The 25195-nt window shown below is 46.5% G+C and overlaps 1 protein-coding gene and 1 long non-coding RNA gene across 10 annotated transcripts; one reads left to right on the top strand and one right to left on the bottom strand.

Annotated features, from left to right (window-relative positions):
- Positions 1–885: 885 nt before the first annotated feature.
- LOC126051554 (uncharacterized) lies at positions 886–8501 on the bottom strand. 3 transcript variants are annotated; one of them, XR_007509838.1, is made up of 3 exons: positions 8168–8501; positions 1847–7893; positions 886–1095 (listed from the first exon to the last, which is right to left on the bottom strand). It is a non-coding gene; the product is annotated as an uncharacterized LOC126051554 (long non-coding RNA). The 3 variants fall into 3 exon arrangements; XR_007509840.1 differs by having other exon boundaries at positions 886–1092; XR_007509839.1 differs by lacking the exons at positions 1847–7893; positions 8168–8501 and adding an exon at positions 1180–1345.
- Positions 7789–18789, top strand: ENTPD4 (ectonucleoside triphosphate diphosphohydrolase 4). 7 transcript variants are annotated; one of them, XM_049830912.1, is made up of 13 exons: positions 7789–7872; positions 10121–10238; positions 10500–10697; positions 11153–11358; positions 11888–12038; positions 12121–12224; positions 12854–12913; positions 13173–13327; positions 14892–15058; positions 15290–15614; positions 16937–17022; positions 17243–17404; positions 17686–18789. In XM_049830912.1, the coding sequence occupies exons 2-13, from the start codon at positions 10231–10233 to the stop codon at positions 17912–17914; spliced, it is 1851 nt and encodes a 616-aa protein (XP_049686869.1). In that variant the 5' UTR covers positions 7789–7872; positions 10121–10230; the 3' UTR covers positions 17915–18789. The 7 variants fall into 7 exon arrangements, with proteins under 7 accessions (XP_049686869.1, XP_049686866.1, XP_049686867.1 ...); XM_049830909.1 differs by lacking the exon at positions 7789–7872 and adding an exon at positions 8802–8884 and having other exon boundaries at positions 9881–10238; XM_049830910.1 differs by lacking the exon at positions 7789–7872 and adding an exon at positions 8805–8884.
- Positions 18790–25195: the final 6406 nt, after the last annotated feature.

Raw genomic sequence — 25195 nt, 5'->3', positions numbered from 1 at the left:
ACACACCCCCCTACACCCCCCCGGTTGCAGCCAGCCTCGCACCGCCGGTTGCCGTAGGGTGAGGTGGAAGTGGAACGGCGTGAGATGGGCGAAGGCGATATTTTATTTTTTTTTCCTGGAGCACTAACGGCATCGCCGGGAGTAAAACAGCCCGTGGCACGTGGGCGTTCCGCGTCCCCAAAAAGCCCCGAATGCTCCCCAAACCGCAAGCTTTGGCGGCGGGGGGTGGCCGGCGTGGGTCTTGGGCCACGGCTTTCCGTCGGCGTTGTGTTTCCCCTAGGAGTTGGGTTTGTTCGCGCTTTTGGGGTTTTCTGGGCGTCTCGGCTCGCGCAGAGCCCGGTGCCCTTCGAAGTGCCACATCGGGTCCCCTGCGCGGGTTTGAGCTTCGGCGTGGGGAAGAAAAAAAGCTCGTGGAAAGGCTTGGGAGAGCTTTCTGCCCTTCCCTGCAAAGGCTTTTTGGGAAGATGGGATCCGCGGCATCCGCTGTCCCTCGCCGCAACTCCAACTCTTCCACAGAGCCGTTATTCCTGGCCTGTCCCCAGGAGGAACGAGCTCGCCCCATGCCCCTGCACCCCCCAACGCGCCTCTTCCCCTGCGTTCTACGCGATCTCTTTGTTCCCCCAGGAAATCAGCCCAAACCAATTAAATCGGACACTTTCAAAAGAGATGGAGGCAAAATCTTTGTGGCCCAGGGCTCCCGGAACCTCACCGACTTTATTTCATTCCTCCTTGAAGGATTATTTGGAATTCGACCTTGCTGGGAAGGTTGGTATTGTGTAGCATGTGCTGAAATCAAGGTTAACCATTTGCACGAAGCACCACGATAACGCGAAGCAATTTGGTGCTGCTTGAGCTTTGGGAAGCAAGTAAGAAAACCATCCTCCCAGGGTCCAAAAAAGCAGAAAAATTAAGTGTTTAGTTTTCCCATTCACCATGAAATGAATACGCACGAGGCGAGAAAAACCTGCTCTGTCCTCATCCTGGCCTCCCGTCCGGGTACCTGGAGAGGGGCTGGCGCCGGCACGTGCTGTCCTCCTCCCTCCTGCCCCGTGTTTGTGCTGGGAAGCCTCCGTTCTCTGTGGGAACACGGCGCTGCTGGAAAAAAATAACAATAATAAGAGCGTCACGCGCGTGACTCACTCCTGATTGATTTTGGGTACCTGGCAGCGTTTTCTACACCTGGAGCAGCACTTGTACAGGGTGGGAGGGAGAGCCGGAGCCACCGTCCTGGCGTGTCCAAGCTGTCCCGTGAGACCAGGCATCATCAACTGCCCTGCAACCTGTCGAGAGACCGTAAAAAGTCCTTCGACGACACACAATTTAATACAGCAATTGCTAAATCTCTCCTTCCTCCCCCCCCCCCCCCCCATCTTGTCCTCTGGCAGAAGCCAGTGGATTATCACGGCTTTGCTTCCTCCAAAAGAGACTAAACCAAATGTATATTGCTGACAGATGGTTTGACACTGTGTTCTCCAGCTTAAATGACATTTCGGAGCTAGTGAGCCATGTGCATAGATGTAATTCCAGCAGACAGCGCTCCCTGATGATCACCCCTGTCTGCAAGACGTAAATCAAACACGGGCACGAGAACTTCCTTTCCGTAAGGCAGCCTTATTCAAGGAAATGCCTGAATTCAAACTCGAAGGGGAACACTTTCCAGTATTGCTCCACATCGTTTATCTAGGCTTTCTAACTCCACCAACAACAGTCAACAGCAGCTAATCTCCTTCCAATGCTTTTGGCAGGGCAGACGAGGGTGGGGAAATTACAGTGTCGCTTACCTTAATGAGCCCTTTCCCCTACACTCGCTCCCTAGTAAGGAATAGTAGGAATGAGTCTGAAATACCGTGCTGTTTCCAGGTAGGAGCAGGCTGTATTTTAACTCTGAGGAGCCGTGACATGAGGAATCCTTTCTGTTCCCGCTCTGTCCCCCATGTCTCGGCCACCCCCGGGGTGCAGGGAGCTGCTGTGGCCAGAGATGCCAAAGCAGAGATGCACAGACTGAGGATTTTCCCCGTGTTCGTGAAGAAGGGACAAAATTATTCATCGGGGAGTCTGGTCTGGTTTGTGGTTTTGTCGTGTCACACGTCCCACCGGCAGGAAAAGGAAAGAGCCTGTGTCTCTTGGATGGGTTCCTGCCATCCCTGCCTGGCAAGTAAGAATCATCCCTTGCGGGTCATCGACAGAGTGAACTCAACTCGATTTACAAAACCTTCCTTTGAAACAAGTCGGTCTTGTGCAACGATTCCCTCGCTGCCTCCCAGGGCACGACCGCTGGTCGGTGCATCCCGTCCCAGTGCCGGAGCTCCCCTGGGGTTAGCAGGTCCCTCGGGGGGCTCCACGAGCCCCAAACTCCATCACGGCAGAGAAACAGCAAAGGACAAAGTTTATCTGCGGTGTTAAAAGCACCGTTTGGCCGCAGCCTGCGCAGAGCGCGGTCATTTATACGCCGACAAGTCGATGCGAAATACGCCGCCGCAATCTGCACGCACGTTGCATCGCTGCGAGCAGCTACATAAAATGATGAATCAGACCCACGGATCTGAGTCCTCGCTGGTACGTAACCTTCTTTATGGGGCTTCTGTACCGTAGGACAGCTTTTAAACAGCACAAATGTAATACACCCACCAGAAACAATGAGAAATGAGAAAAAAAACCCTGCAAAATGAAGCGAAACGCTGCTGGCTTTCCTAAGTCCCTGCCCAAAGAAGGTGCCTGCAGCGCCCAGACCATCTGCCTGGCACTCCGAGCCGATTAGATGGAGCCGGTTTTGCTTATCGCGGCCCTTCACCGGGCAGGACACCCCAGCTGCCCCCACGCCGATAAGGCAGGAGTGTCCCGCTGGGAGGCGGACACCTTCTGGGTACCGCCGAAATTGTGACTTATCTATAAGATCCAGTGGGATATACGTATTTTTTTGCTTTCCAAATCTACATGTTCTCTAACAGCTGAGCAACACCTTGCTTTAGGGTGGGTTTTATCCTTTTCGCAACCTGCTGCCACCATCACGGGGCTGTCGGCAGCGGTGCGGAGCCCGGGGGTGCTGAACTGGGGGTGAGGAGGGGGAACGCTACTTCGCCTCCAGCAGCACGATGCCACGTAGCAGCAAATTACAGGATTTTTTTTTATTATTTTCTTTTTATTTAGATGTTCAGCAGCAGGTAATTGTATTTTTAATCGTGGAAAGGAAAAGGCACCCGTTTATGGCACGGTGTAAAGCGTTCGCTTTAGAAGAGGGATCAGAGCAGACGTATGTTGTTAAAGGGCATATGTTTGCAATCTTCTTTGCAGTACAACCAGCCTGAACTTTATGTCTCCACAGCCTTTTTTGTTGCTAGCTTGCGTGCCAGAAGCTGGAAGAAGGACGGTTTTCATGCGGGAATTGCCTCAGTGAGCGGCAGATTCCCCGTCCCGCGTGGTGTGGATGCAGCCCCTTCCCGGCACGCTGGCACTGGGCCACCGCCAGCCCCATCCCTCCTTAGAAATGTTCAAAGCCTTAGAATAAATTTTTAACAGCAAGCCTGGCCCTCATTCCCCAGAACCATCCTTAGGTCAAAGGCCTCAGAATATGCCCTGGAAAAGGGTCTCTCTGACACCAGCCTGGGTTTTTCTGCCCAGCCTGGGTTTTTCTGCCCATCTGGGTGCATTTTGCTGATGCTCCGGGAAAGAGGCGGCCGCAGGCAAATATTAAGCCGCTGGGAAACCTGATGCGTTCCAATTATTTTTTAACGCTGTATTAGCAAATGCCATAAAAAGAAGCAAACGGTATTGTTTTGTCTTTGGGATAGGCTGACCCACTTACTTGAACATCAGCGTAAGGCATCCCTGGGTCTTAAGCCCTTGCTGAGCACGCTGAGATGCCAGTAGGTAGATTAGTACTGGGAAATCGAGAGCATTAATCCCTGCTCTGGTACAAATTCAGAGCATCTCTTTTTGCCTTGATTCGCCAGAGCAGCACTCCAGATTACCGAGGTATTAATTTCATGTGGCTAACAGGTTTGTACGTAACAGATCAACAGCAGCGTATGAGGCTGATGCCAGTGAGGGCCGTGAACATGAATACAAAGAAAATTAGAGAGAATTGAGCCCTAATGATGCTGCGGGGTTATTGCTATGCCAAAACAGCCAAAATCTGAAAACTCAGCACTGCAGCTCCTCCAAAGCAATGCAGACAGATCCGGCGCCCATTCACATTTATGCAACCTCAGAGGTAAAGGAGGTGTGGATGCAAGGAATTTGGCCTGTGGGTTTTATTTCAGCGCTCACATAATCTGACCTAATTTACCATTACTTAGCTCAATGGATTAATGGAGCAGGGAGAGGCAATACCCAATGTATATAATTAAGCCTGCCTTTTGTATTACTTCCTGGACCGAATTTTTTCATCGACTTGCCTTTCTGGTTTGAAGCCCTGGGGAAACAATGGGAAAGGCGCAGCACATGCTGGTGGTGCTCTGGGGATTGACTGGTGGCACTGGGCAGAGGAGGCTGAAAGGATCCCACGGGGCTTGCTGGGTTTGGGTACAGCTCTCCTTTTTTTTTTTTTTTTTTTTTTTTTTTTGAGTTTCCTTCTAGCAGTCAGCAAAATTAGATCCAGAAAGGAGAGAGAAAACCCTGGCTTGTAGTTCAGGGGATGGATTTAAAGCTGGGGGTGATCCTGCTCTGCCACTGACTCCTCACATGGCCTTGGTCAAATTATTTAATTCTGATGGCTTCACCACTTCTTCTGGGCAAGGATTTGTGTGATTAAAAGATGGTGAGCAAAAAAGTGTGAGATGAGGGCTCTGCAAATGGGGCCGTGGCTGGCGGGCAGTCCTAGCCTGCTGCCGCAGCGCAAGCAAATAAAAAATCAGTTTGATTCGCCCCAGAGCGAGCCCAGCCAGCACATCTGGGGAGGTCGGGCTGCGGGGACGCCTCTCCGCCTTTGAAATGGGAAGAGGGGCATTTTAACCAATAAACACAAAAATGCAAGCCGAAAAGGCCAGCTGGGAGCCACGGCTCAGCCCTGCCTCCTCCTCCGCATCCCCCTTTGCACCTCCACTGGCCAAAAAAACGGGGTGCTCCAACTCCATCAGCAACAACAGCTCCAGCTGCTCCTGTATCTGCTCGTCCCGCTGCGTGCCGCGGGCTGATATTTGGGAGGGTGCGGCAGGGTGGGCGACGTGGTCCCCTGAGATAGGGGCCGGGCACCCCGCACACACCTCGCTCGGGCCGTCAGGGTCGACCTGCGTGTGCCCTAGACGCGATTTCTCCTTTGGAAATTTGGAAACGGGTAATGCCCAAATGTCCCACTCAGGGCGAGCTCTGCAATGCTGCGCTGGGTCTCCATTGAGCTGCTTTCTCCAGGCACCGATTCGGAGCGTGCCCGGTGATTTTAGCAGCGTGGCTATATCCCAGATTTCCTCCGAATTGCACAGGGGGAACAAAGCAGGATTTGGTGCTTGGAGGAAACGTTCCACCCGTGCAAAACGCCGGGAGCTCCCCTCGGCAGAGCATGCAAGCCAGAATCCAGGCTCACTTCACCAGCACGAGCAACGGCCGGTGGGGAAGGTTTTACACCCACTGGTGATACTGTTAATGGTGGAATGAAATATATTCACAAACAACCAATATTTTCTCCGTTGCTGCAAAGAGCACGCATCTGGAAATAATTAGCACGCACAAAACCAACTTGCGCATTCCTCCTAGGCCTCCATTTTGTGCCGCCTGCAGACTCTGGCAACAACGGTTTTATCGGCAGCTCTCAATTTCTGCGTATTTTTCAATATTTCTAACACCCAGTCCGGCCCAGGCCAACCCTTGGCCAAAGCTTGCTGGTGACTCAGAACCCACGCTCAGCCCCCAGCAAGCCGCCCCCCAGCGCAGCTTTTTTGTTTGCATGGGTTGATGGCAGTGCTGGCTTTTTTTTCTTTTTCTTTTTTTTTTTTTTTTTTTCCTCCACAAAGCCTTCGCCGTCACTGACATGCTCCTACTTGTGCCTTCGTCTCTGTAGATGACGGCAGCATCGGGAACCGGCTGCCCTGCAGCCATTCTCCCCAGAACCACGAGTTGCAGCAACTCCTTTTTGGGTCGAATTAAGCTTGGAAAGGGACAGAAGGGCTGCCCACAGCTGCTGGGTTTTTAGCTACGACACCGGTGGGAGCCCGTGCAATGCCGGGACGGGTCCCACCAGCCTGAATGTCCACCATGCTGAGTGAGGACAGAGAAGCCCTGAAGGACCACGGGCTCTTCACCCCATGGGACAACCCGCTGAGCACCTTCGCTGAGCCGAATTCCCTGGCAGAGGTTTGCTCCCTCCTCCAAGCCCTTGTGCTGACACCAGCTCCGGCAGCCGCCCCAAGGCTCCGCGTTTCTCTTGCAAAGCAAGAGCATGTCTAAGAGCTCCTTCTCCCCGGAGGTCCTGTCGTTAGCTCAGCATAATTTGCCATCCCAAAGCACCTGCTTTCTTGCCCCGGGGCCGCATCCAGCCGTGTTGGGGATGGGTTGCACCCCCAGCACAGCTCTCCCTGCGAGTTCAATGCCGTCTGCTCTGCTTTGGTCCAAACTAACGAGGGATATATACGCACGGACAAGATTTGCAATGCTTAAATCCTAAAGAAGCCCAATATCTTGGCCATGTCAGAGTGCCGTACACCTGGAGCAAAGCTGCAGTCCTCCCTCCAGCCCCCAGCAAAGCCCCCTCCCCTGCCTTGCCTGGGCAACCTGCCCTCGCTCCGCGGGGCACCGTGCATTGCTTTGGCTCAGTCACTGTATTTCTGCATTGCTTCTATGAGAAGTTCATTAAAGCACTTTAACTATTGTGAAAAAACACACTGGAGATGAGCAACTTTGTTCTCGGCACATGGCAAAGTAGCTGGTAAACCCTGGTGGGAAGCGTAGCCCTGACCCCACCCTGGTTATCCGGTGGTAAAACCTGGCGTGCAAAACCCAGCATGCAAAATCCGGTGTGCAAAACCCAGCACGCAAAATCCAGCGTGCAAAATCCGGTGTGCAAAACCCAGCACGCAAAATCCCAGTGTGCAAATCCCAGCGTGCAAAACCCAGTCTGCAAAACTCAGCGTGCAAAACCTGGCATACAAAGTCTGGTGCGTAAAACCTGGTGTGCAAAAGCCACCGTGCAAAATCCGGCACGTAAAACCCAGATGCAAAACCCAGCGTGTGGGCTTGGCCGGTGTCCCTGGGGACAGCTGGGTGCGCTGGTGGCTCTGCACCAAGTGGGAAGTGAAAGCCAAAGTGTTTTTGAGAAGCACCGACAGCGGCTCGAGAGGCAAAGATTAAAGTTCCGCACGTGAGAAGAGGAAGAGGAAACACGGCAGAAAATGAACTGGTGTGAAAACCCACAGCCTTCCACGTTCCCCTCCAGCCGGAGGAGTCCTGCGGAGGATCCTGCTCAGAGCAGTGCGGCTCCTCGGTTGCATCTGCTTTTCATAAGGGGACCAGACAGACAATCCTGGCTCTGAGCTTCACCCCGGGGCCAGATTTGGTTTCTCTGTTCCCAATGTGAGCGTGGCTTTCAAAAGCCAAGAGTAGCTCTGGATGCTCCCTGCGAGATGGATGGCAGAGGCTCGATGCTCCTTCGCTTAAGGGCTTCGCACCGTCCAAAGGCAAAACCTTCACGGGGTGTTTCAAGCTGGGACATCCAAAATACAGCATTGCATCGGAGCGACTACAGAGGCGTGTGATGGACAGACGGAGGGACAAACAGCAGGGACCCGGCGTGCATTAAGGAAATGACAGCAGCCAGCAGGCTGGGTGTTTGGTTTTATCCCAATTCCCTCTCGCTGGGCTCCCAGGGATGAAGGTGCAGTCCGTAACGCAACAATTTGTGATGGCAGAAGGAACGAGAAGAAGCGGAGAAGCCCGAGCAGCCCGGTGGGTCCAGCTCCTTCCCTCCTGCAAGTGAGTAGGGACATCAGGGGGGCAATTTTTGACCTTCCAAAATCACCCAGCGTATCGCTTACCCCTGGAAAAGCAGCTTTTTTATGTGACACCCTCCAAACCCGTGCCTGGACACGCATTAATCGCCAAGCGTGTGGTTTTGCTCCCGCGGCCACGCTCGATTTCACCTCCGCAGCCGGGACGAGGCCAAAGCTCATCCCGGGAACCGCTCCCCGCGGGGAGAGGGGAGGCCCTAGCAAAGCTCCCCAGCCTTTCCGCGAGGTTATACCTGTTATTAATACATTCTAGTTGCCAGGATAAACTTTTTCTTTCCAGTTCTCAGAAGGGGTGTTGGAGCTGCGTGGGCACAAGCTGTGCTGCCACTCAGTGGCAACACGCAGGAGGGTTCCTTGCCTTGCCGGCAGATTTTCAGCCCCTTCGAGGCAAGGAGAGGCTTTGTGCTTGTTTTTTTAACCAGGTTCATTTATTACTTACAGCATAAATATTTATATGTTTATTACAGGCGCTACAATACCATGGTGTATTTATAATATAGAAACAAATATTTAAATTTTTTTGCATTTATAGTTATAAATTTCTATTTACATGTTTATATATTTCTATTTGCCACTTTATACCAGCAATGTAATGTATACCTTGCACAGCCCTGCAGCGGTTCCCCCAATTAATGCCGCGCTATAAAAGAACATTAACCCACCGCCCCCTCCCTGGCCACGCCCGCCGCGGCGGCGGCCACGCCCTCATCACGCGTAGCCACGCCCTCTTCATGCTTAGCCACGCCCCTCACCTGCAACCACGCCTCCTCTCCCCCCGTGGCCACGCCTCCCCCCTCATTCGCGGTCACGCCTCCGGGGGAATCCCTTCCCAGCCCACCCCCGCAAGTTCCAGCGCCACGTCTGTGCGTGCGTACGTCACGTCCGGCGGCGGGACCCGGAAGTGGCGAGGTGGCCGGTTGCTATGCGGCGGGTCGGAGACGGGCCGGGAGGTGAGCGCGGCCTTGGCTCTCCGGCTGGGGAGGGGGAACGGGCGGCGGGGAGGGTCCCTTCGGGGCGGGTTTGGGTCGGGGGGAGCGTCTCTCGGTCCTCGGGACAGGCTCCGGCCGCCGGTGGTGCCGCCGCGCTTCTGGGGAGCGGGGTGTGGGGGGCTGAGACCGGGCCGGGCCTTGCGGCCTGCCCACCGTTGTGGCCGTGAGGAAGGGGCAGGCGTCCTCCACAGCCCGCCGTGCTGACCTGCGAGCTGCCGGGGCCCTGTCCCCCTGCCCCTTCCCCTCCCCGCCGCCGCCCGGTGTGGGTTTGTGGGCGCCCCACGGGGCGAGAGTGGGCGGCTGCGGCTTGGCACCCGCGGAGGGACTTCGTGACGCCTCGGGCAGGTGATTTTGTAAGGACGGGGCGTGTGTGGAAGGGTTGTGAGACCGGCTGGGGGTGGTGGGAAAAGAGTGACGGTCCTGACCTGTGCTGAAGTGTTGGCATCTGCGTGGTGGCTGGGTTTTGGTGTTTTTTTGGTTTTTTTTTTAATGTTGCTGATGTTATGTTATGTCTGGAGTCTTTATGTTTTGGGGACTGGCCTTGTAAGTGGTAGCAGAGCTGAAGATACTCTGTTTATAAAGACCTTGTGTAGCAGGTGCGCTGCTGCGTGTGCCTAAATTCCTCTCCTCTCCCGGAGCGGAGCAGTGAATAGCAGTGCTCCAAGCAGGGTCAGCTAGAGCAGGTTGCCCAGGGCTGTGTCTAGTCAGGCTTTGAATGTCTCTGAGGATGGAGGCTGCGCAGCCTCTTTGAGCAACCTGCTCCAGTGTCCCACCACCCTCATAGTTTGGGTTTTTTTAATATTCAGATGGAATTTCCTGTATTTCGGTTTGTGCTTATTGCCTCTTGTCCTGTCACTGGGCACCACTGAGAAAAGAGTCTACTTCCTTCTTCTTTACATTCTCCAGTCGGATATTTATATGCATTCATGAGAACTGTCTCCTCTCCACATAAAACAGGCCCAGCTTTCTTGGCCTCTCATCATGGGAGAGATGCTTCAGTATCTTCAACATCTTTGTGGCCCTACAGTGAACTTGCTGTATGTATTTCTTGTTCTGGGGAGTCCCAAACTGGACCTAGCACTCCAAATGTGGCCTCACCAGTGCTGAGTAGAAGGGAAGGATCACCTCCCTTGACCTGCTGGCAGTGCTCTTCATAATGCTGTCTAGAAGATCATTTATGTTTTCTTTCTAATTCAGGAACAGAAGAGCAATGGCTTTGAGAATGGTTGATGTGCCTTGTCAGTCTGAGGTGACTGGCTGATGTTTGAACACCAGCTGGTCTTTCTCTCTGCTGGCCATCTCCCAAAATGGGGAGGTAAGAATCCCAAAGGAACTGTCAAATTAAACTGTGATGTCTTTTGAGTGAAGGACAGGGAACCTAATAATGAATTCATGGCTAATGATGAATTCAAAGGTGGGAATAGTGTCTTGACTACACTCAAGCCAGAGCATGACCAAAGCAAAGCTAGAGCAGAGCAAAGTAAGCATTTTGTCCTTAGCTGCATTCAGAATGCATGGTGCTTCTTTTTGGTAGTAAAGTCCATTTTTAAAGCAGATTATCCTCTTTGAATTTTAGGATCAGCATCTCATGTTTGCTTCCTGCTTCTTGGCACTTCAGTATCTCTCCGGTGGGATGTCCGCGTATTCTCAACACCACTTTGCGACAGATTGTTGTGATAGGAATACTTGCTGCTGCTGTCTCTTTGCTTTACTACTCTCTGGTAGTCATCCGCAATAAGTATGGACGTGCATACAGGGACAAAAGATTCCACAGGTGAGAGTTGAAAAGATTCTTGTGGAGAGGAATGAAATGTAGTTTTGGTGTGAAAGAGAAAGCACTGACAAGAAGCGTCTATAAAGTAAATGAATTGGGAGGGGGGAGAAGTATGAGTAAAACTTCCTGCCTTTTTTTTTTTAATGAAGCTTTCCTTATCTAGGTTGCTTATAATTAATCTTTCTAATGTCATATTTAATGTGTCTGTAGCAGCGCAGTAAAACTACAGGCACAAGAATGTTGCATAATAAATTATTCTGGAAATTACTTTTGGTATTTATTCTGGGAATTTGATTCTTATAGGTGGCATGGCACTTTTTTCTTCAGCAACAGTACAGTAGTGAAAACTATGTGATTCCTATGATGGAAACTGTTGTCCCATTTTCAGTCTGACATTGAGAAAAACTTCCATATAGAACTTAATTGCCATGTAGTAATGCCTATTTTTCATCTAGATATCTTGCCCGAGTAACTGACACTGAAGCTACAGATACAAACAACCCCAATCTGAACTATGGAATCGTTGTGGACTGTGGCAGCAGTGGCTCTAGGATTTTTGTGTATTGTTGGCCAAGGCACAACGGTAATCCACATGATCTGTTGGACATCAAACAGATGAGGGACAAAAACAGAAAACCGGTGGTTATGAAAATTAAACCAGGTACTGGAAAGAAATTAATTTTAGATGCAATTTTCTAGATAGTTGCCTATCCTAACTTTGCTTCTTCAAACCCTATGTTTGAAATGTCTGGGTGAAGGACACTTGCAAGTTGTCAGCATGGCACTCCTCCAGATTTCTTTGGGTTTGCTTTGCAGAGGGCTTTGTTCAGCTTTAAAGCTTGAAATGTGACACTGATGGGCAGGAGGGAGAGGTTTCTCCATGAACTAAGACAGTTGCTGGTTCAGTCGTCAGTTAACTTGGTTCTCTTTATTCAGTGAATAAATAATTGGCTTTCTGTAAAGCTATTTGAACCAATTATGGAAAGGTAATATATCTAATACAGGTTTTTGTTTATTGTTTAGAGGATGATTAAGTGTTAGCTTAATTCTTATTTTCTTATTTCTGTAGTTGGATTTCCTGGGTTTGGCTTTGGGTTGTTGGTTTCTTCTCTGTGTGTTGGTTGTCAAGATTTCCCAGAAAATGCCCAAAGCTTGAGTTGTTTCACTCTCATATTTATCTGTTTCACTAGGCATTTCGGAGTTTGCCAGCTCTCCTGAAAAGGTCAGTGATTATATCTCTCCACTTCTGAGCTTTGCAGCTGAACATGTGCCACGTGCAAAACACAAAGAGACTCCTCTCTATATTCTGTGTACTGCAGGAATGAGGATTCTGCCAGAAAGGTTATTGGCTGTCTTATTTTTAGCATTTAGAATAGCAGTCCTGGTGTGACTATTTTTAACTGTTCAAAATGTAATTTTGCAGCCAGCAGAAGGCAATACTTGAAGATCTGCTCACTGATATTCCTGTGCATTTTGACTTTCTGTTTTCGGACTCGCATGCAGAGGTTATTTCGGGGAAACAGGAAGGTAGGTTAACGTTGGAAAAATTATCTTTGAAATCTTTATTACTTTCACGATACCACTTGGATAATTTTTTGTGGTTGTTGCTTTTTAAAATTCTGGTTTGGTTGAGAGACCTTATTCCTCAGTAGCGACATATGGGATGTGGAGATGATCATCTGCTGCTGATCTTCTAACTTGTCTAAATGTTTTCTAATTAGCAGCGAAATAACTTATCTGTGTTTAGCAGGAATTTTAGACCATTTTCTCTGGCTTTGGGGAGGGAGGGTTAAGGATAAGGTACAACTTTCTTGATGGAAGAAACTTTGCAGGGAAAAATGGTTTCTAAAGGAGTGATGTTTTGATGTGATCAGCTCACTAGAGACTTAAAATCACTTTAAAAGCTAACGTGCTTACTTTTTCTGAAACTTACACATTGGACAGTCTTTAACACATTGAACTAGGATTTTTATCCTTGACTTGGGAGAGAAGGACTAGAATAACTTGTCAGGGATATTTAACTTCAAAGTATTTTATATATTAAAATATGAGCAGTGATGTATCTTAACTCATATGCAAAAAATCCCTCTTTGTTTTTAAGATTATATGTACCAGATATTCCTGAAATGTCCAAATATGTTTTCTTATGCATGTAGGAGTATATGCATGGATTGGCATCAACTTTGTTCTTGGAAGATTTGAACACACAGATGATGGTAGGTATCTTAATTGTGAATTGGATTTTAGGAAGTACGTTCCTTCGAGTACGTACCTGTGCTTTCACTCTTGATGGTATGTTTTTAGACAGAGATGTTAGTGAATAGTGTGTGTGCAGATGCTGATGTTGGCTTAATTCGTATGTGAAATTTCAATGATCTGCATTGCTGCAGAAAAGAAGTTAACTGCAAGTAGTGTACTGCTGCTTTAGACCCACCCTAGTTGTATTTCTTAATGCCTATTCATTGTTTTATCCAGAGGATGAAGCGATTGTGGAGGTGCATGTCCCAGGCAGTGAAGACAAAGAGGCCATCTTTCGTAAGAGGACAGTGGGTATTCTTGACATGGGCGGAGTGTCGACTCAGATAGCGTACGAAGTCCCTAAAACTGTAAGCTTTGCCTCTTCACAGCAGGTTATTATCTGTGCAACTTTCTTCTTTTCCTTTTGGTTTATTTTAATGCATATTTGTTGTTTTGTTTTCTTTGTTTTGAGTCCTATTCTTCATTACATCACATTCCAAAACCAAGGCAAGAGAAGATGGCAAATACCAGTCCTTCATCAGCTAAGCAATTCATTTGTATTTTGTTCGTTCAGAAAGTTTATTTCAGTTAGTATAATTTGCCACTAATTTTGAAGTGGACGTGCATTCTTTGTGTGCGTGCATGTATGTATGTACAATTCTTAAATTTGTGTTACACTTAAGAGACTGTATTCTGGAGTTCAGAAACCAAAAGTTGTGTGGCTCTTCTTCTATATAAGAGCTTAATATAAGATGGGACTTTTCCTTCAAGTTGGGTTGGTAGAAACTGAATTAATAGGACACGGGGTAACAGTACAGTTTGTTTAAATATCACCCAAGTCCTCAGCACAGTTCATCTGTTGTAGGAAGCAAATTTCTTTGTTACAAGTCTTAAATGGAACTTAAACTGCTCTAACTTCAATCTACTGAGTTCTAGAGTAATTCCTGAATTTTTGAAGTTGGATAACCTCCAGTTAATTTATAGAAATTATCTAAAGTAAGAATACCATAAAAGCCCTATGTTTTGACTCTCAATGCACCGTTATAATGATGTACATATTTATTTTTTTTAATCTCCCTGTGAAATGATGCATTTTCATTATTGCAGGTTTTAATAGCTACACTGCCTTTCAGACAGATGGCATAACAAATAGTTTGGGCTGTTAAACAAAAATATGGGCATTTAGATTCAGAGCAGATTGTCCCAGTGAAGTATGAACTGGAAATAGGAAGAGTTGCAGACAATTGATGACTGTTGTGTGGCTCTGTCTGAACACAAGCCAATATAAAATAGGTATTCTGGTCATGGAACCTGTCCAGGTTCCCAGACAGAGAATGACAAGAGAGTCAAACAACTGACTGTGACACTTACAGTGCTAGTGCTCTTTTTCATTTACAATGTCAGTTGGACACTGTGCAATGTTATGCTATGTTTCTGAGCGCATTCTGCATGAAGTGTGTCTGTTACTCATCTCTTAAATATCTGAAAAGCTACTGCAAGTGGCTGATGTATGGTATGGGAGGAGAGCTGAGTGACTGACAGGTCTGCTGAAAAGCTTGAGAACTCCAGATTGGAAAATGAACAGCTCTGCTGGACAGACCATAAATCTACTTAACCTAGCAATCAGTAGTATGGGAACTCGGTCAGAAATGGTGGCATTAGGGTTAGTAGCTGCAGCGCATACTTTTTCATAGGAAAAGATACTTTAGTGTCCTTAGTGGCGGTTCCTGGCCTTTACAGTTCATTGAGTGTCAATAGCAATAATGCAGTTCTCTGCGATCAATATGCTTTGCTCTCCCTATGAAGTAGAAGGTAATGTGGACCTGTGAAAAGCAAAATAGATGAGCAAGGAGTGAAGTTTTAAAGGTGTCAAGGGCATCCAGTTGTCCAAAGAACTCGTCTTTAGGTTCTGGTTCATATTGTTTATACCTAATCTTGGTGCTTGTGTTCCTGCAGGAGGAAGTAGCCAAGAACTTACTTGCAGAATTCAACTTGGGTTGTGATGCTCATCAAACTGAGCATGTGTATAGGGTCTACGTTGCAACATTCCTTGGCTTTGGAGGAAATGCAGCACGCCAGAGATATGAAGACAGTCTATTTACCAGTACAGTGCTTAAAAACAGGTAGCTGGCTGCAGTCACTTGGGGATATGGGTTCTGTGCCTCACTAGGCTCAGTAACCCCCTAACTTGAATATATTTAGTAAAATGTCCCGGCAAAAAACTTAATTTCTACAGCGTGCTGCACGCAATGCTCAAGTTTCTTTAAATGAGGATGCTCTGTTTTGATGCTGTTGTATCTCGGAGCTTGATGTTTCTGATACACAGTTGTTACTGTGCTTGCTCTTTTATACAGACTGCTGAGCAAACAGACTGGTATGACTTCTGATTCACCTTACCTAGATCCTTGCCTGCCCCTGGATGCTCAGGATGAGATCCAGCAGAATGGACAGATAATGTATTTGCGGGGAACAGGAGATTTTAATCTGTGTCGTGAAATTATTCAACCATTTATGAATAAGACTAATGAAACACAGACATCACTTAATGGTGTCTATCAGCCTGCTGTGCACTTTCAGAACAGTGAATTCTATGGTTTCTCAGAGTTCTACTACTGCACCGAGGATGTGTTACGCATGGGAGGAGATTACAATGCTGCTAAATTTACTAAAGCTGCAAAGGTAAAGTGTTCTTGATATAAACTTTTTCTAATTCAAAACAACTACTCTCTAGAAGCATTTTGTTCTGAAGGTCTTGCAACAAAACTCTTCCTTTAAAGAGCCAAAATCCTTTTACCCTGCAATGAACTATCACAGGGCATCTCTTTTCCTCACGGGGTTTTTCTTTCAGGATGCTTGTTTTAAGGCACAGTTGTAAAATTGACTGTAGAGGGAACGGGACTCACAGTAGTCAAGTTCTGGCAGAACTATTGATAACGGGGAAATCCATGCTGCTTCCACGCCTTGCTGCTTTTTAGGAATGTCTTAGTTGTTGTTAGAAAAAGAATTCCTTTTCGTCTTGCTTTATGCATTTTATACCAGTTTCCTATGTGTTAACTCCTAACGAGGATCAATCTGTTGGGGACAGTTTAAAATAAGGCTACAACATAAATTAGAGGAATAAGACTTGCTTTGTCAATGCCCTAAAAATAGGTTGTCTATTTTTCGTCTCCAAGTACATAACTGAAGAGTTTAAGTGCTGCTGAATATTAACTTAACCACAAATGCCACGTATGGATCAAAATGTTACAGAAAATGAAATTTGTGATCTCACTTATTAACAGTGCAAGGGAAGCCATTATTTTTGAGTTTTCTAGCTTTCCATACTTACAGAGCATCTTATCTCGTGGCATTTTTTTCTTCTCAAGGCAGAAGCAAAGTTGAAGTCTGTCATGGTTTAACCCCAGCCAGCAACTAAGCATCATGCAGCTGCTCGCTCACTTCCCCCATCACCTGGTGGGATGGGGGAGAGAATCGGGGAAAAAAAAGTAAAACTTTTGGGTTGAGATAAGAACAGTTTAATAGAAGGGAAAGGAAGAAAATAATAACGATGATAATAATAAAATGGCCATCATAATAATAATAAGGATTGGAATATACAAAACAAGTGATGCACAATGCTCATCACTCACTGACTGATACCCAGTTAGTTCCCAAGCAGCAATCTGCCCTCCTGGGCCAGCTCCCCTCAGTTTATATACTGGGCACGATGTCACACAGTATGGCATACCCCTTCGGCCAGTTGGGGTCAGCTGTCCTGGCTGTGTCCCCTCCCAACTCCTTGTGCCCCTCCAGCCTTCTTGCAGGCTGGGCATGAGAAGCTGAGAAATCCTTGACTTAGTCTAAACATTACTTGGCAACAACTGAAAACATCAGTGTGTGATCAACATTCTTCTCCTGCTCAATCCAAAACATAACACTATACCAGCTACTAGGAAGAAAATTAACTCTATCCCAGCCCAAACCAGGACAAAGTCTTTTTTTGTTTTTCTTTTTTTCCCAAGGATTATTGTGCCACAAAGTGGTCTGTCCTACGGGAACGTTTTGACCGTGGTCTTTATGCATCACATGCTGATCTCCACAGATTGAAGTAAGTATTTGTGTTTGTACAGCAAATTCGTTCATGCAGAGTTGCCAGGGAGAGGTCATGTCCAAATGATCTGTTTAATGAAATAATTGAAAGTGTGAATATAACCTTAAATATTGCATCAGCCATAAAAAAAGTACTGATAGTTATGTGTCTAATTGTGCTCCCCTGTCCTCTGGGACTCTGTAACCGCTGGCCTGACCTTATGCCACTCTTTCTGTAGGTACCAGTGTTTTAAGTCTGCCTGGATGTATGAAGTATTTCACAGTGGCTTCTCTTTCCCTGTGAGTTACAGCAATTTGAAAACAGCTCTGCAGGTTTATGATAAAGAGGTGCAATGGACCTTGGGAGCCATTCTTTACCGAACACGGTTTTTACCTTTAAGGTACCAGTTGTTTTCTCAAATGTCTGGAAAGAGCATTTAGGTGGAAGGTATGGGAGTTTTGTGAGGGAAGAAGTATGGTGATAGCAAAACAGCTGACAGATAGGGGGAGACAAGATGTTGTTTCTAGCGCATTATATATAACCTCAGTACGTATTTCAGGTAGCTCAAGTAATGCTTTACAAAGACTTCTACTAAAATGGGTTCTGTTTCCTGTGGTAAGATAGTTTGGAGGCAAAGTTAGATTTGCAACTTATGTCTGTTATCCCTTTGATTCTTTTCAGAGACATCCAGCAAGAAAACTTCCGTGCAAGTCACTCCCACTGGAGGAGCTTCTCATTTGTTTACAATCACTATTTGTTTTTTGTCTGTTTTCTGATTGTGCTGCTCTCCATCCTGCTTTACCTGTTAAGGCTCAGACGGATCCACAGGCGAATGTTGCGTAACAGCTCGTCTACTTCCCTATGGATTGAGGAAGGCCTCCCACCACAGAAGATCCCAGGACCCTTATGAGATGCTGTGATGGAGAGTTTTTATTGGACTTGCTACACAAAAAGCCATTTTTGCCTCAGGGTTCCTCCTTTTTGTCCCTTTAAACCATTGAAGAAGCAGATTTCCCAGAGTGTGTAATACAGCTAGGCTTTGGAAATGTGGGAAAATGGGGTCAACTTGGCTTAGTCTCATTAGACAATATCTGCCAAAAATTACTTTTTTTTTTAATATTGCACTTTTGTGTGTAATGGGACGAGCAAAGGCTCGCTGTCAGTAAATGAGTAGCAGCAGCTTAAGCTATGTAAGGTAAGAGAATGAGTGTGAATTCTCATCCTTTGGGTGAGATCGTGAAATACAGCTAGCTAGGGTGAATGAGGACTGTTTTTATGTTCTTTTCCAGATTCCAGGACTGATATCACTTGACTTCTTAATTCTGAGTCTCCTCAGTCAAAGAAAAGGAAGTGCAGGGTTTTCCAAAGCAGTAAGAACACAACCTTTTAGGACAGCTTATCTGATTTTTATATTCTGGAATAAGTACTGTGATGGAGAAGACAGATCTATTGTACCCAATGCTGTGCTTCCACAAAACTGCTTAAATCAGTTTTGTTTACTTGTGACAGTTTCCCCTTTTGTCTTGGAAGCTATATCCTCATAGTGGCAAAAGTCACTACCTTTTAGTCCTTTATTTCTGTTTCATAATCATTCAGAGATCTCCCTGAAACTCCAGTAAGGTGAAGAGAACTGGAATATGCCTAGGCTTTTGTTTCTGCTAGAGTAGACATGCACAGTGTCTTTTATTTTTTTGAGTACTGATTTGTTAATTTATATTTTATTTAAAACTGTTAATTTTACTTGAAAGTGAATTTGTCCATGATTAAAAGTGGGATTTATATGAACTTTTGGTGTATGGGTATTTATTGCAAAGTATCACTTCTGTTCTCACAGTTTGTGTCCAACTGGCAAAACTTTCTTCTCTTCTATTAGGTGTAAATGTGCTGGAAAACTAGATGCTGTTTTCAGTATTGGAGAACTAGACACATTGATACCGGTTTTGTCGTACTTAAGGTGCAGTTTATTGATCTAAAAATCTCAATACTTTGAATTGTTTTATTGTCTCCTTTCACTGTACTTGCTTTTGACTATATAGGAAATCTAGGCTTGATCTGCTGAACTGCAGCTAAATTTAGGTGCTAAACTTCCTGCTCCTTCCATCCAGTGTCTGGTAGATGGCTGTGTTGCAGTCATAAGAATTAACTGGATATGTGGTGGAGTTTTGAAATGGCAGCAGAATCTTCAACTGAATGTTCAGAAATAACAAAAAGTGCCTTTCTTTTTATAAAGGACTCTTTGTACCTGACAAATCTAAGCACTTCACCAGCTGAGAGTCTGTTTTGCATTTTGCTGGGTTTTGGGCACCATCTGAGTGACTACTTAGATAATACAGCTCTTGCTTCTGATATCTGGAACTGTGGTACAAACTTGTTGCACTCATAGGCTGATAAGAATTATCAGAAAACTGACATTGCCAGTTGTTACAGAGCCTGTACTTCCTGTTTTTGAGATGCCTAAAACTGGAGTACAGAGCCTTTAATTGCATGCTTAGATAAAGCAGCCCCCTTTGGACAAAGGCTGACGTTAGTGGTAAAGTGGAGAGGAAGTACCAGTGTGTAATTTGGCAAAATCCAGGCAGATGCCAAGCATCTCTTAGCAGAAGAGATAGTGTCTCAAATGCAGCAAGCAAAAAAAAACCAAAAACCAAACCAACCCCCCAAAAAAACCTCAAAAGATGCCAATAAAAAATGTGTGAAAATCATAAAAACATTAAAACGTTGAAGGTAGAATGTTTCAGACCTAAAATAGAATTTCCTTTCAGATCCTGCAGCATTTTCTTTTTAGTGAAGTTTTTAACATGTAAGAGAATGCCAAAAAAAATCATCTTAAGGCATAACTTTAAAATTGATTCTTTAATAGAATCAGAAGCTCATTCTTATTAAATAATGGACAGTTATGGGGGAAAACAAATATTCTGGCCTTAACTAAGGTTGTGTAAACATTTTTGAAAGGAAAAACAATTGTCTAAAGTAATGTAGGATGTCCTGGTTGAACCAAATGCAGGATTTGACTTTGCTTTCTTATTTTGTAGGATGGACAAACTATGGCTGTGCACAATGAAGTATGTGTTTTATGGCCCCCAGAGCTTAATATTTTAGTAGAACAAGCTGCAGCTAGCAAGCTTGGTGAATACAGTGGGGACAGGTACAGCATTGGGATAATGGAGACAGATGTGTCTTGTGCTTATGTAAAGCATCGTGTGCCTGCTTTAGGGTTTCCACACTTGTTTTTGAAAGCACCACACTGGGGAATGAAGATATGAAGCAGGAGTGTTTGGAATGTGAAGAAAGATAAGATGATGAATGGTGGTGAGAAAGTGATCAGGAAAATGGGGCATGAATGGGCAGGAAGCTTTCCATGGACCAGTGACTGCTCTGCAGTGTGCAGTGTCTTTTTTTTTCTTTGACCTTTTTTCTGCTCCAGGATCCTAGCAGTATTGTCCTGCTTTTTCTAGTGCTTTGGTTCAGGAAGGGCAGAATAAAGATGACCCAATATACAATTTCCTCCTGTAATGGTAAAAAGATACTGCCAGCAGAGATTGGTTGTGGGAGCAGCTACTGTTCATTAAAAATCTAAGCAGTGCATGAAAAACCAGATTCAAACAAGTCTAAGGCCTACAAACTTAAACAATCTTTCTTCATTCATTCAAAGTAGTGCACTGAGGCCTGTTTTATACCTGTTTTTTCCTCATTCAGATATCGGGTGGTAAAGTGCTTGGTAAGGAGAGCAGGTGTCAGGGTGCTTCAGAGTGAGGTGGGGGGTGAACTTTTAGTATCTTCAAAACTAAAACCAGCTGGCTCTTATCTTCTTGGGGACTTGCTTTCCTAAATTCTTTAAGGTCTTTTAAGGAATCTCATTAGATGCTTAGGTGCCCCTCCCTGTGCATGAGAAGGGTCAATTTGTCATGGTAATGCTAGTCACTGAGCCTCACTTTCACAGCTTCTGGGGTTTTTTCTTCCAATAAACTGTTTCCCCCAGGTGCTTCTTGGATTTGTATTTCTTTGTGCAGGTTTTCTGCTGCATTATGTCTTTATGGTTGTGATGCTAACTGAGAGATTTGAGGGGAATGGGCTGAGTTTCTTTAAACCCTGACTCTCAGCTTTTCCATCCGTGGCCACACAGTCTCACACCCTGGTAGGAGTACAGTGAGCTTCAAGGGGTTGAGTATACTGGGAAAGCAGCACTGGGAGCCTGCTTACTTCCAGCAAGCTGGGAGTTAAGCCCCTTGATCTCACACAGGTATAGGGGGCACAGCAGAGGCAGCTGAGTTAATTAAGTTTCCTAAGGGTGCACAGGAGAGAGCCATCATACTCATTAGAAGCAAGAGCCTATAACGGCTGGGAGAGCACAAGGCTAAGGAAGAACAGATGGTGCTGTGCTCTGGTGTGGTGCTCTTTGGAGAGGTTACTGCTTATCTGAGGTATTCTAGCTTCAAAGTGAAGGTTTTTAGCCCTGTTGGAGAAGGTGGGGTTGTGTTTTCATTGCTGTGGAACCGTGGGGAAGGTGCAGTAGAAGTGTGGTAGGATGCTGTGAAGGGGAGCAAAGTGTGCAGTGTGGTTTGCAGTGAGGAACTGAAGTGGAAAACCAAGCCTAAAACTGACTGGTGGCTTTGGATTGATTTAGCAGCAGTCCTGGGGTAGATTGCTGTTGCTTGGAGAGAAATGAGTGTGTTGAGAGGAATTTCAGTAGATTCTTAGGCTGTGGGTCTAAAAAGGTTGATGGTCCTTGGTCTGTACCTTTGGAAAGAGTAGAGCACCAATGACTTGGAACCTCTGGCTTTTGCTTCTTTCAGGAGGTGGTTTTGATGCTGTAACTGGGATGTGCTTGGGATTTGGGTATGGAAGAGAATAGGGATTTTGTCCTGGGAAAGTGTGTTTTGGAAGAAAGGCCATTAAAAACTAGCTTTGTGTACTAGCCTGACCATTAGGGCAGTGTAGGGCAACAAAATGGTGCTGAGCATGTTGGCCTGATTATATATTTACGTTCGGGTTTGTAGTGCAATCAGAGAGCGTGTCTGTGTAAGGAAGCAACAGGAGCACCCTGCAGATCACTCTGCTCCCATAGCCTCACTGCTGGTGTGTCTGTGAGGCAGATGGGATGGCCTGTGGGGTAGAGTTGGGATTGGAGAACAGTCTGTTCCTCATGGGCACCTCCTCTGGGGTGCTCCAAGTGCTGCTGTTTAATGGGTAGAGAGGCTTTTGCAGTCCAGCGCCCAATGCAAGGGGGAGACTGAGCCGCACACCATCCTGTGTACCACACCACGAAATCTCAGCACACGGACTGTGTGAGGCCCTTCCTGCAAGGGCTTTGTGCGAGTTCATTGCATGTTAGTATTTGCTATATTGAGGCTGACAGATGCGCGGGTGTCTTTAATTGCTTTAAGAGCTTAAAGCCCACAAGGCATGGGGAGCAGGCACAGATTTTCAAAAGCAATCAGCTAAGTGCTAAACCTAAATGCCTGGATTTAAAAGACTGCAGTGCTTTTTGGTGCTTGAACCTGTGGGAAGCGTTTGCAAATTCAGCTCTTCTTTGAAAATCTGGCTGTATAGTGTCCCAATAATTAGAATTACCGTGTGTGTGGTCAGTTTTTGTTTTGTTTCATTCCCCCCCTGCCAGGTGTTTGCAGGATGGAGCAGGGACTCTGGAATAGCAGGAAGAAGTTTGTGACATCTCCTGAGGAGGAGACTAAAACCATGTTATTCTTACAGCTCTTTTGCAGCTCCAAATGAAAGCGGGGGGAGAGGGGAAGAAGCTTTTCCATCCCACCCATGGACAAGCCTGCTCCAAAGAGACTACGCTAAGCAACAACACCAGGGGAAACATGATTCCCTTAAGAGACTTAGCAATACCTGTTTTCACTCGGTGCCTGTTCCTGGGCTCAGATTCCCAAGCCACAATGGTAATGTTTATCTGTTTGTGTCTGTTTCTGCATTAACATGCTTTATTTTCTTTCTTCGGCTTCTCCTATTCACCTTGTGCTTTCTCCAGGTCCATTAAAGACAGGTAAGGCACGCAGAAAAGCACAGAGGGGAGGCAAGGCCACTGCTCTTTGACCTATCCCAGTGACCTGGAAAGGGCAGGTGAATGATACTGAAGCTTTTGGCTTCATGGCCCCTTAAACGTATCACTCTTCTTTTTGTTGTTGTGTTTTTGTGTGTGGAAAATGTCCAAAGGAAACAAGGCCAAATGTGGTCCCTAATGGAAGAAGTGGTTGGGAGACAAAATATACCCATGAGAAAGGTAGGGTATGATGGAGAGGGTGGGGAAGGGAGGAAGCACATGGCTCCTCCAGGAACACCAGCCTTAAGGAGGTAGCCCTGGAGCTTGTGGAAACAAAAAGGTTTTCTGTCTCTGCAGCACTTAGCGAAGGGGACAGTCAATAGTAGTGACTTGATGGCATGCCTGATCGGGGGCACCTTGTTCTTACTTGTCCCATTGTTTCTGCCATTGTTGCTACTAAATAACGCATGAAGCTCATTGAAAGCCGAAATGAGCCTCGTGAGGACTTGCTGTGTCCCTCTCCCTGGCCACCAGCCTCTGTGTGTGTAGTGTTCAGGGGACCTGGTCCTGACAGGTTTTTTTTCAGGTTTCCCACCCTTTGTTTAAAGCAGGGGAGGAAGACAGCGACTTTCTTGCCTGCTTATGCTTCGAGGTCTTTGGATTGGTAGGAAGTGGTGCTGGGAAATTGCTTGGGACTGGGTTAGCGGTGTCTTCCTAGATGATGAGCGATACGTGTTGCTGGAGATACTTTTTAGAGCCCCGATCTTCAAAAGGAAGTGCTCAGCACCCTTGTACCAGGCCACATACAAATGCACTGAAGCCAGGTCTTCCTGAACTCCAAATGCTTTCCAGGGTCCTGGAAATTATAAGCTCTATGTTCCCTGCTACAAATAATGTGCAGAGCAGGGCGGGATTTGAACCTATAGATTGCGTAAGTTTTCTATTCCTAGGCCTCATGTGTATGGCACTTTACCAGCATTTCTCTTCTGCTAATAACTCCAGTGCTGACTTGCAATCAAGATTCCAACAGTGCCACTTTTTTTCCCCCATTAGGTGGCCGCTCTAGGTTGCCATGGCCAAATTTTCGCAGGCAGTAATAAATAGTGGAAGGCAGTAATCTCGGGTTAACATTTAGGACATTGCCTGCCATGAAAGCTGAGGGTCCTCAGCTGCTTGCTGATCATATACACACGAAGTTTGTTAATGAAACGGTGGGATCAGATGCAAGGGTGTGTAATGCATCTCCTACATGGCTGTTCCCTTCTGCATCCCACGTCCTGGCCTTGCAGTGAGCTCTCTTGCAAATTCAGCAAGTGGAGCCTCTGGCCTTGAAGTAATTGTTCAAGTTTCTGCATAAGAACAGAACCGCTAGCAGTCACCGTCCTTGTTAGGATGTGTTCTTTGGCCTGTCACAGTGAATCAGCAAAAAAAGACATTAAACCAGATGTTTCCATAACGCCTTTTAAGGATGAAGAAGGATTTGCTGCACTTGCCTGGGAGTTATGGAGACCAGTACATTGTGTTCTTGAGCATCTTCCCCCTTTTATAACCAAATGGCCTTCATCTGTTCAATTCTTCCTCTCTTCTCCCTTTCCGGGAGGGGGACTCTTGCCATCTAGTGGGAGGGGATGGTAAACCTCCAGGACCTCTGTCATCCCTCAGGGTAAAACGACAAAATGCAGCCCTCTTTCCCGGAGACTTCTTTTGCGTGAGTCATTTCACCGCACGTGGAGGATTAGCTTACGCTGCTTTCCCACAGCCTTGTCCCTGCCTCTAATTGGTGAAGCTGGATTTCTCAAACTCTTTTCTCCTTTCTAGAAATCTCACTCTCTTCACAGTTTTTAGGGGCAAAACTTCATTTACACCCTTTGTACTGGTTTCAGCTGGGATAGAGTTAATTTTCTTCCTAGTAGCTGGTATAGTGTTATGTTTCGGATTAGTAGGAGAAGAACTTGATCACACGCTGATGTTTTCAGTTGTTGCTCAGTAGTGTTTAGACTAAGTCAAGGATTTCTCAGCTTCTCATGCCAGCCTGCAAGAAGGCTGGAGGGGCACAAGGAGTTGGGAGGGGACACAGCCAGGGCAGCAGATCCCAACTGGCCAAAGGGGTATTCCAGACCGTGGGATGTCATGCCCAGTATATAAACTGGGGGGAGATGGCCTGGGGGGGGATCGCTGCTCGGGAACTAA

The sequence above is a fragment of the Accipiter gentilis genome, chromosome 28 (genome assembly GCF_929443795.1).
Source record: "Accipiter gentilis chromosome 28, bAccGen1.1, whole genome shotgun sequence".
In the NCBI taxonomy this organism is placed as follows: domain Eukaryota; kingdom Metazoa; phylum Chordata; class Aves; order Accipitriformes; family Accipitridae; genus Astur; species Astur gentilis.
The sequence above is the reverse complement of the archived record's forward strand: the minus strand, read 5'-3'. Positions and strand labels throughout refer to the sequence as shown.

Bases quoted from the DNA above. Each gene is read 5' to 3' on its own strand.
- ENTPD4 (XM_049830912.1), top strand. The intron at 10,698-11,152 runs GTGAGAGTTGAA...TTTTTCATCTAG, and splicing joins AGGGACAAAAGATTCCACAG to ATATCTTGCCCGAGTAACTG. The intron at 17,023-17,242 runs GTAAGTATTTGT...CTCTTTCTGTAG, and splicing joins GCTGATCTCCACAGATTGAA to GTACCAGTGTTTTAAGTCTG.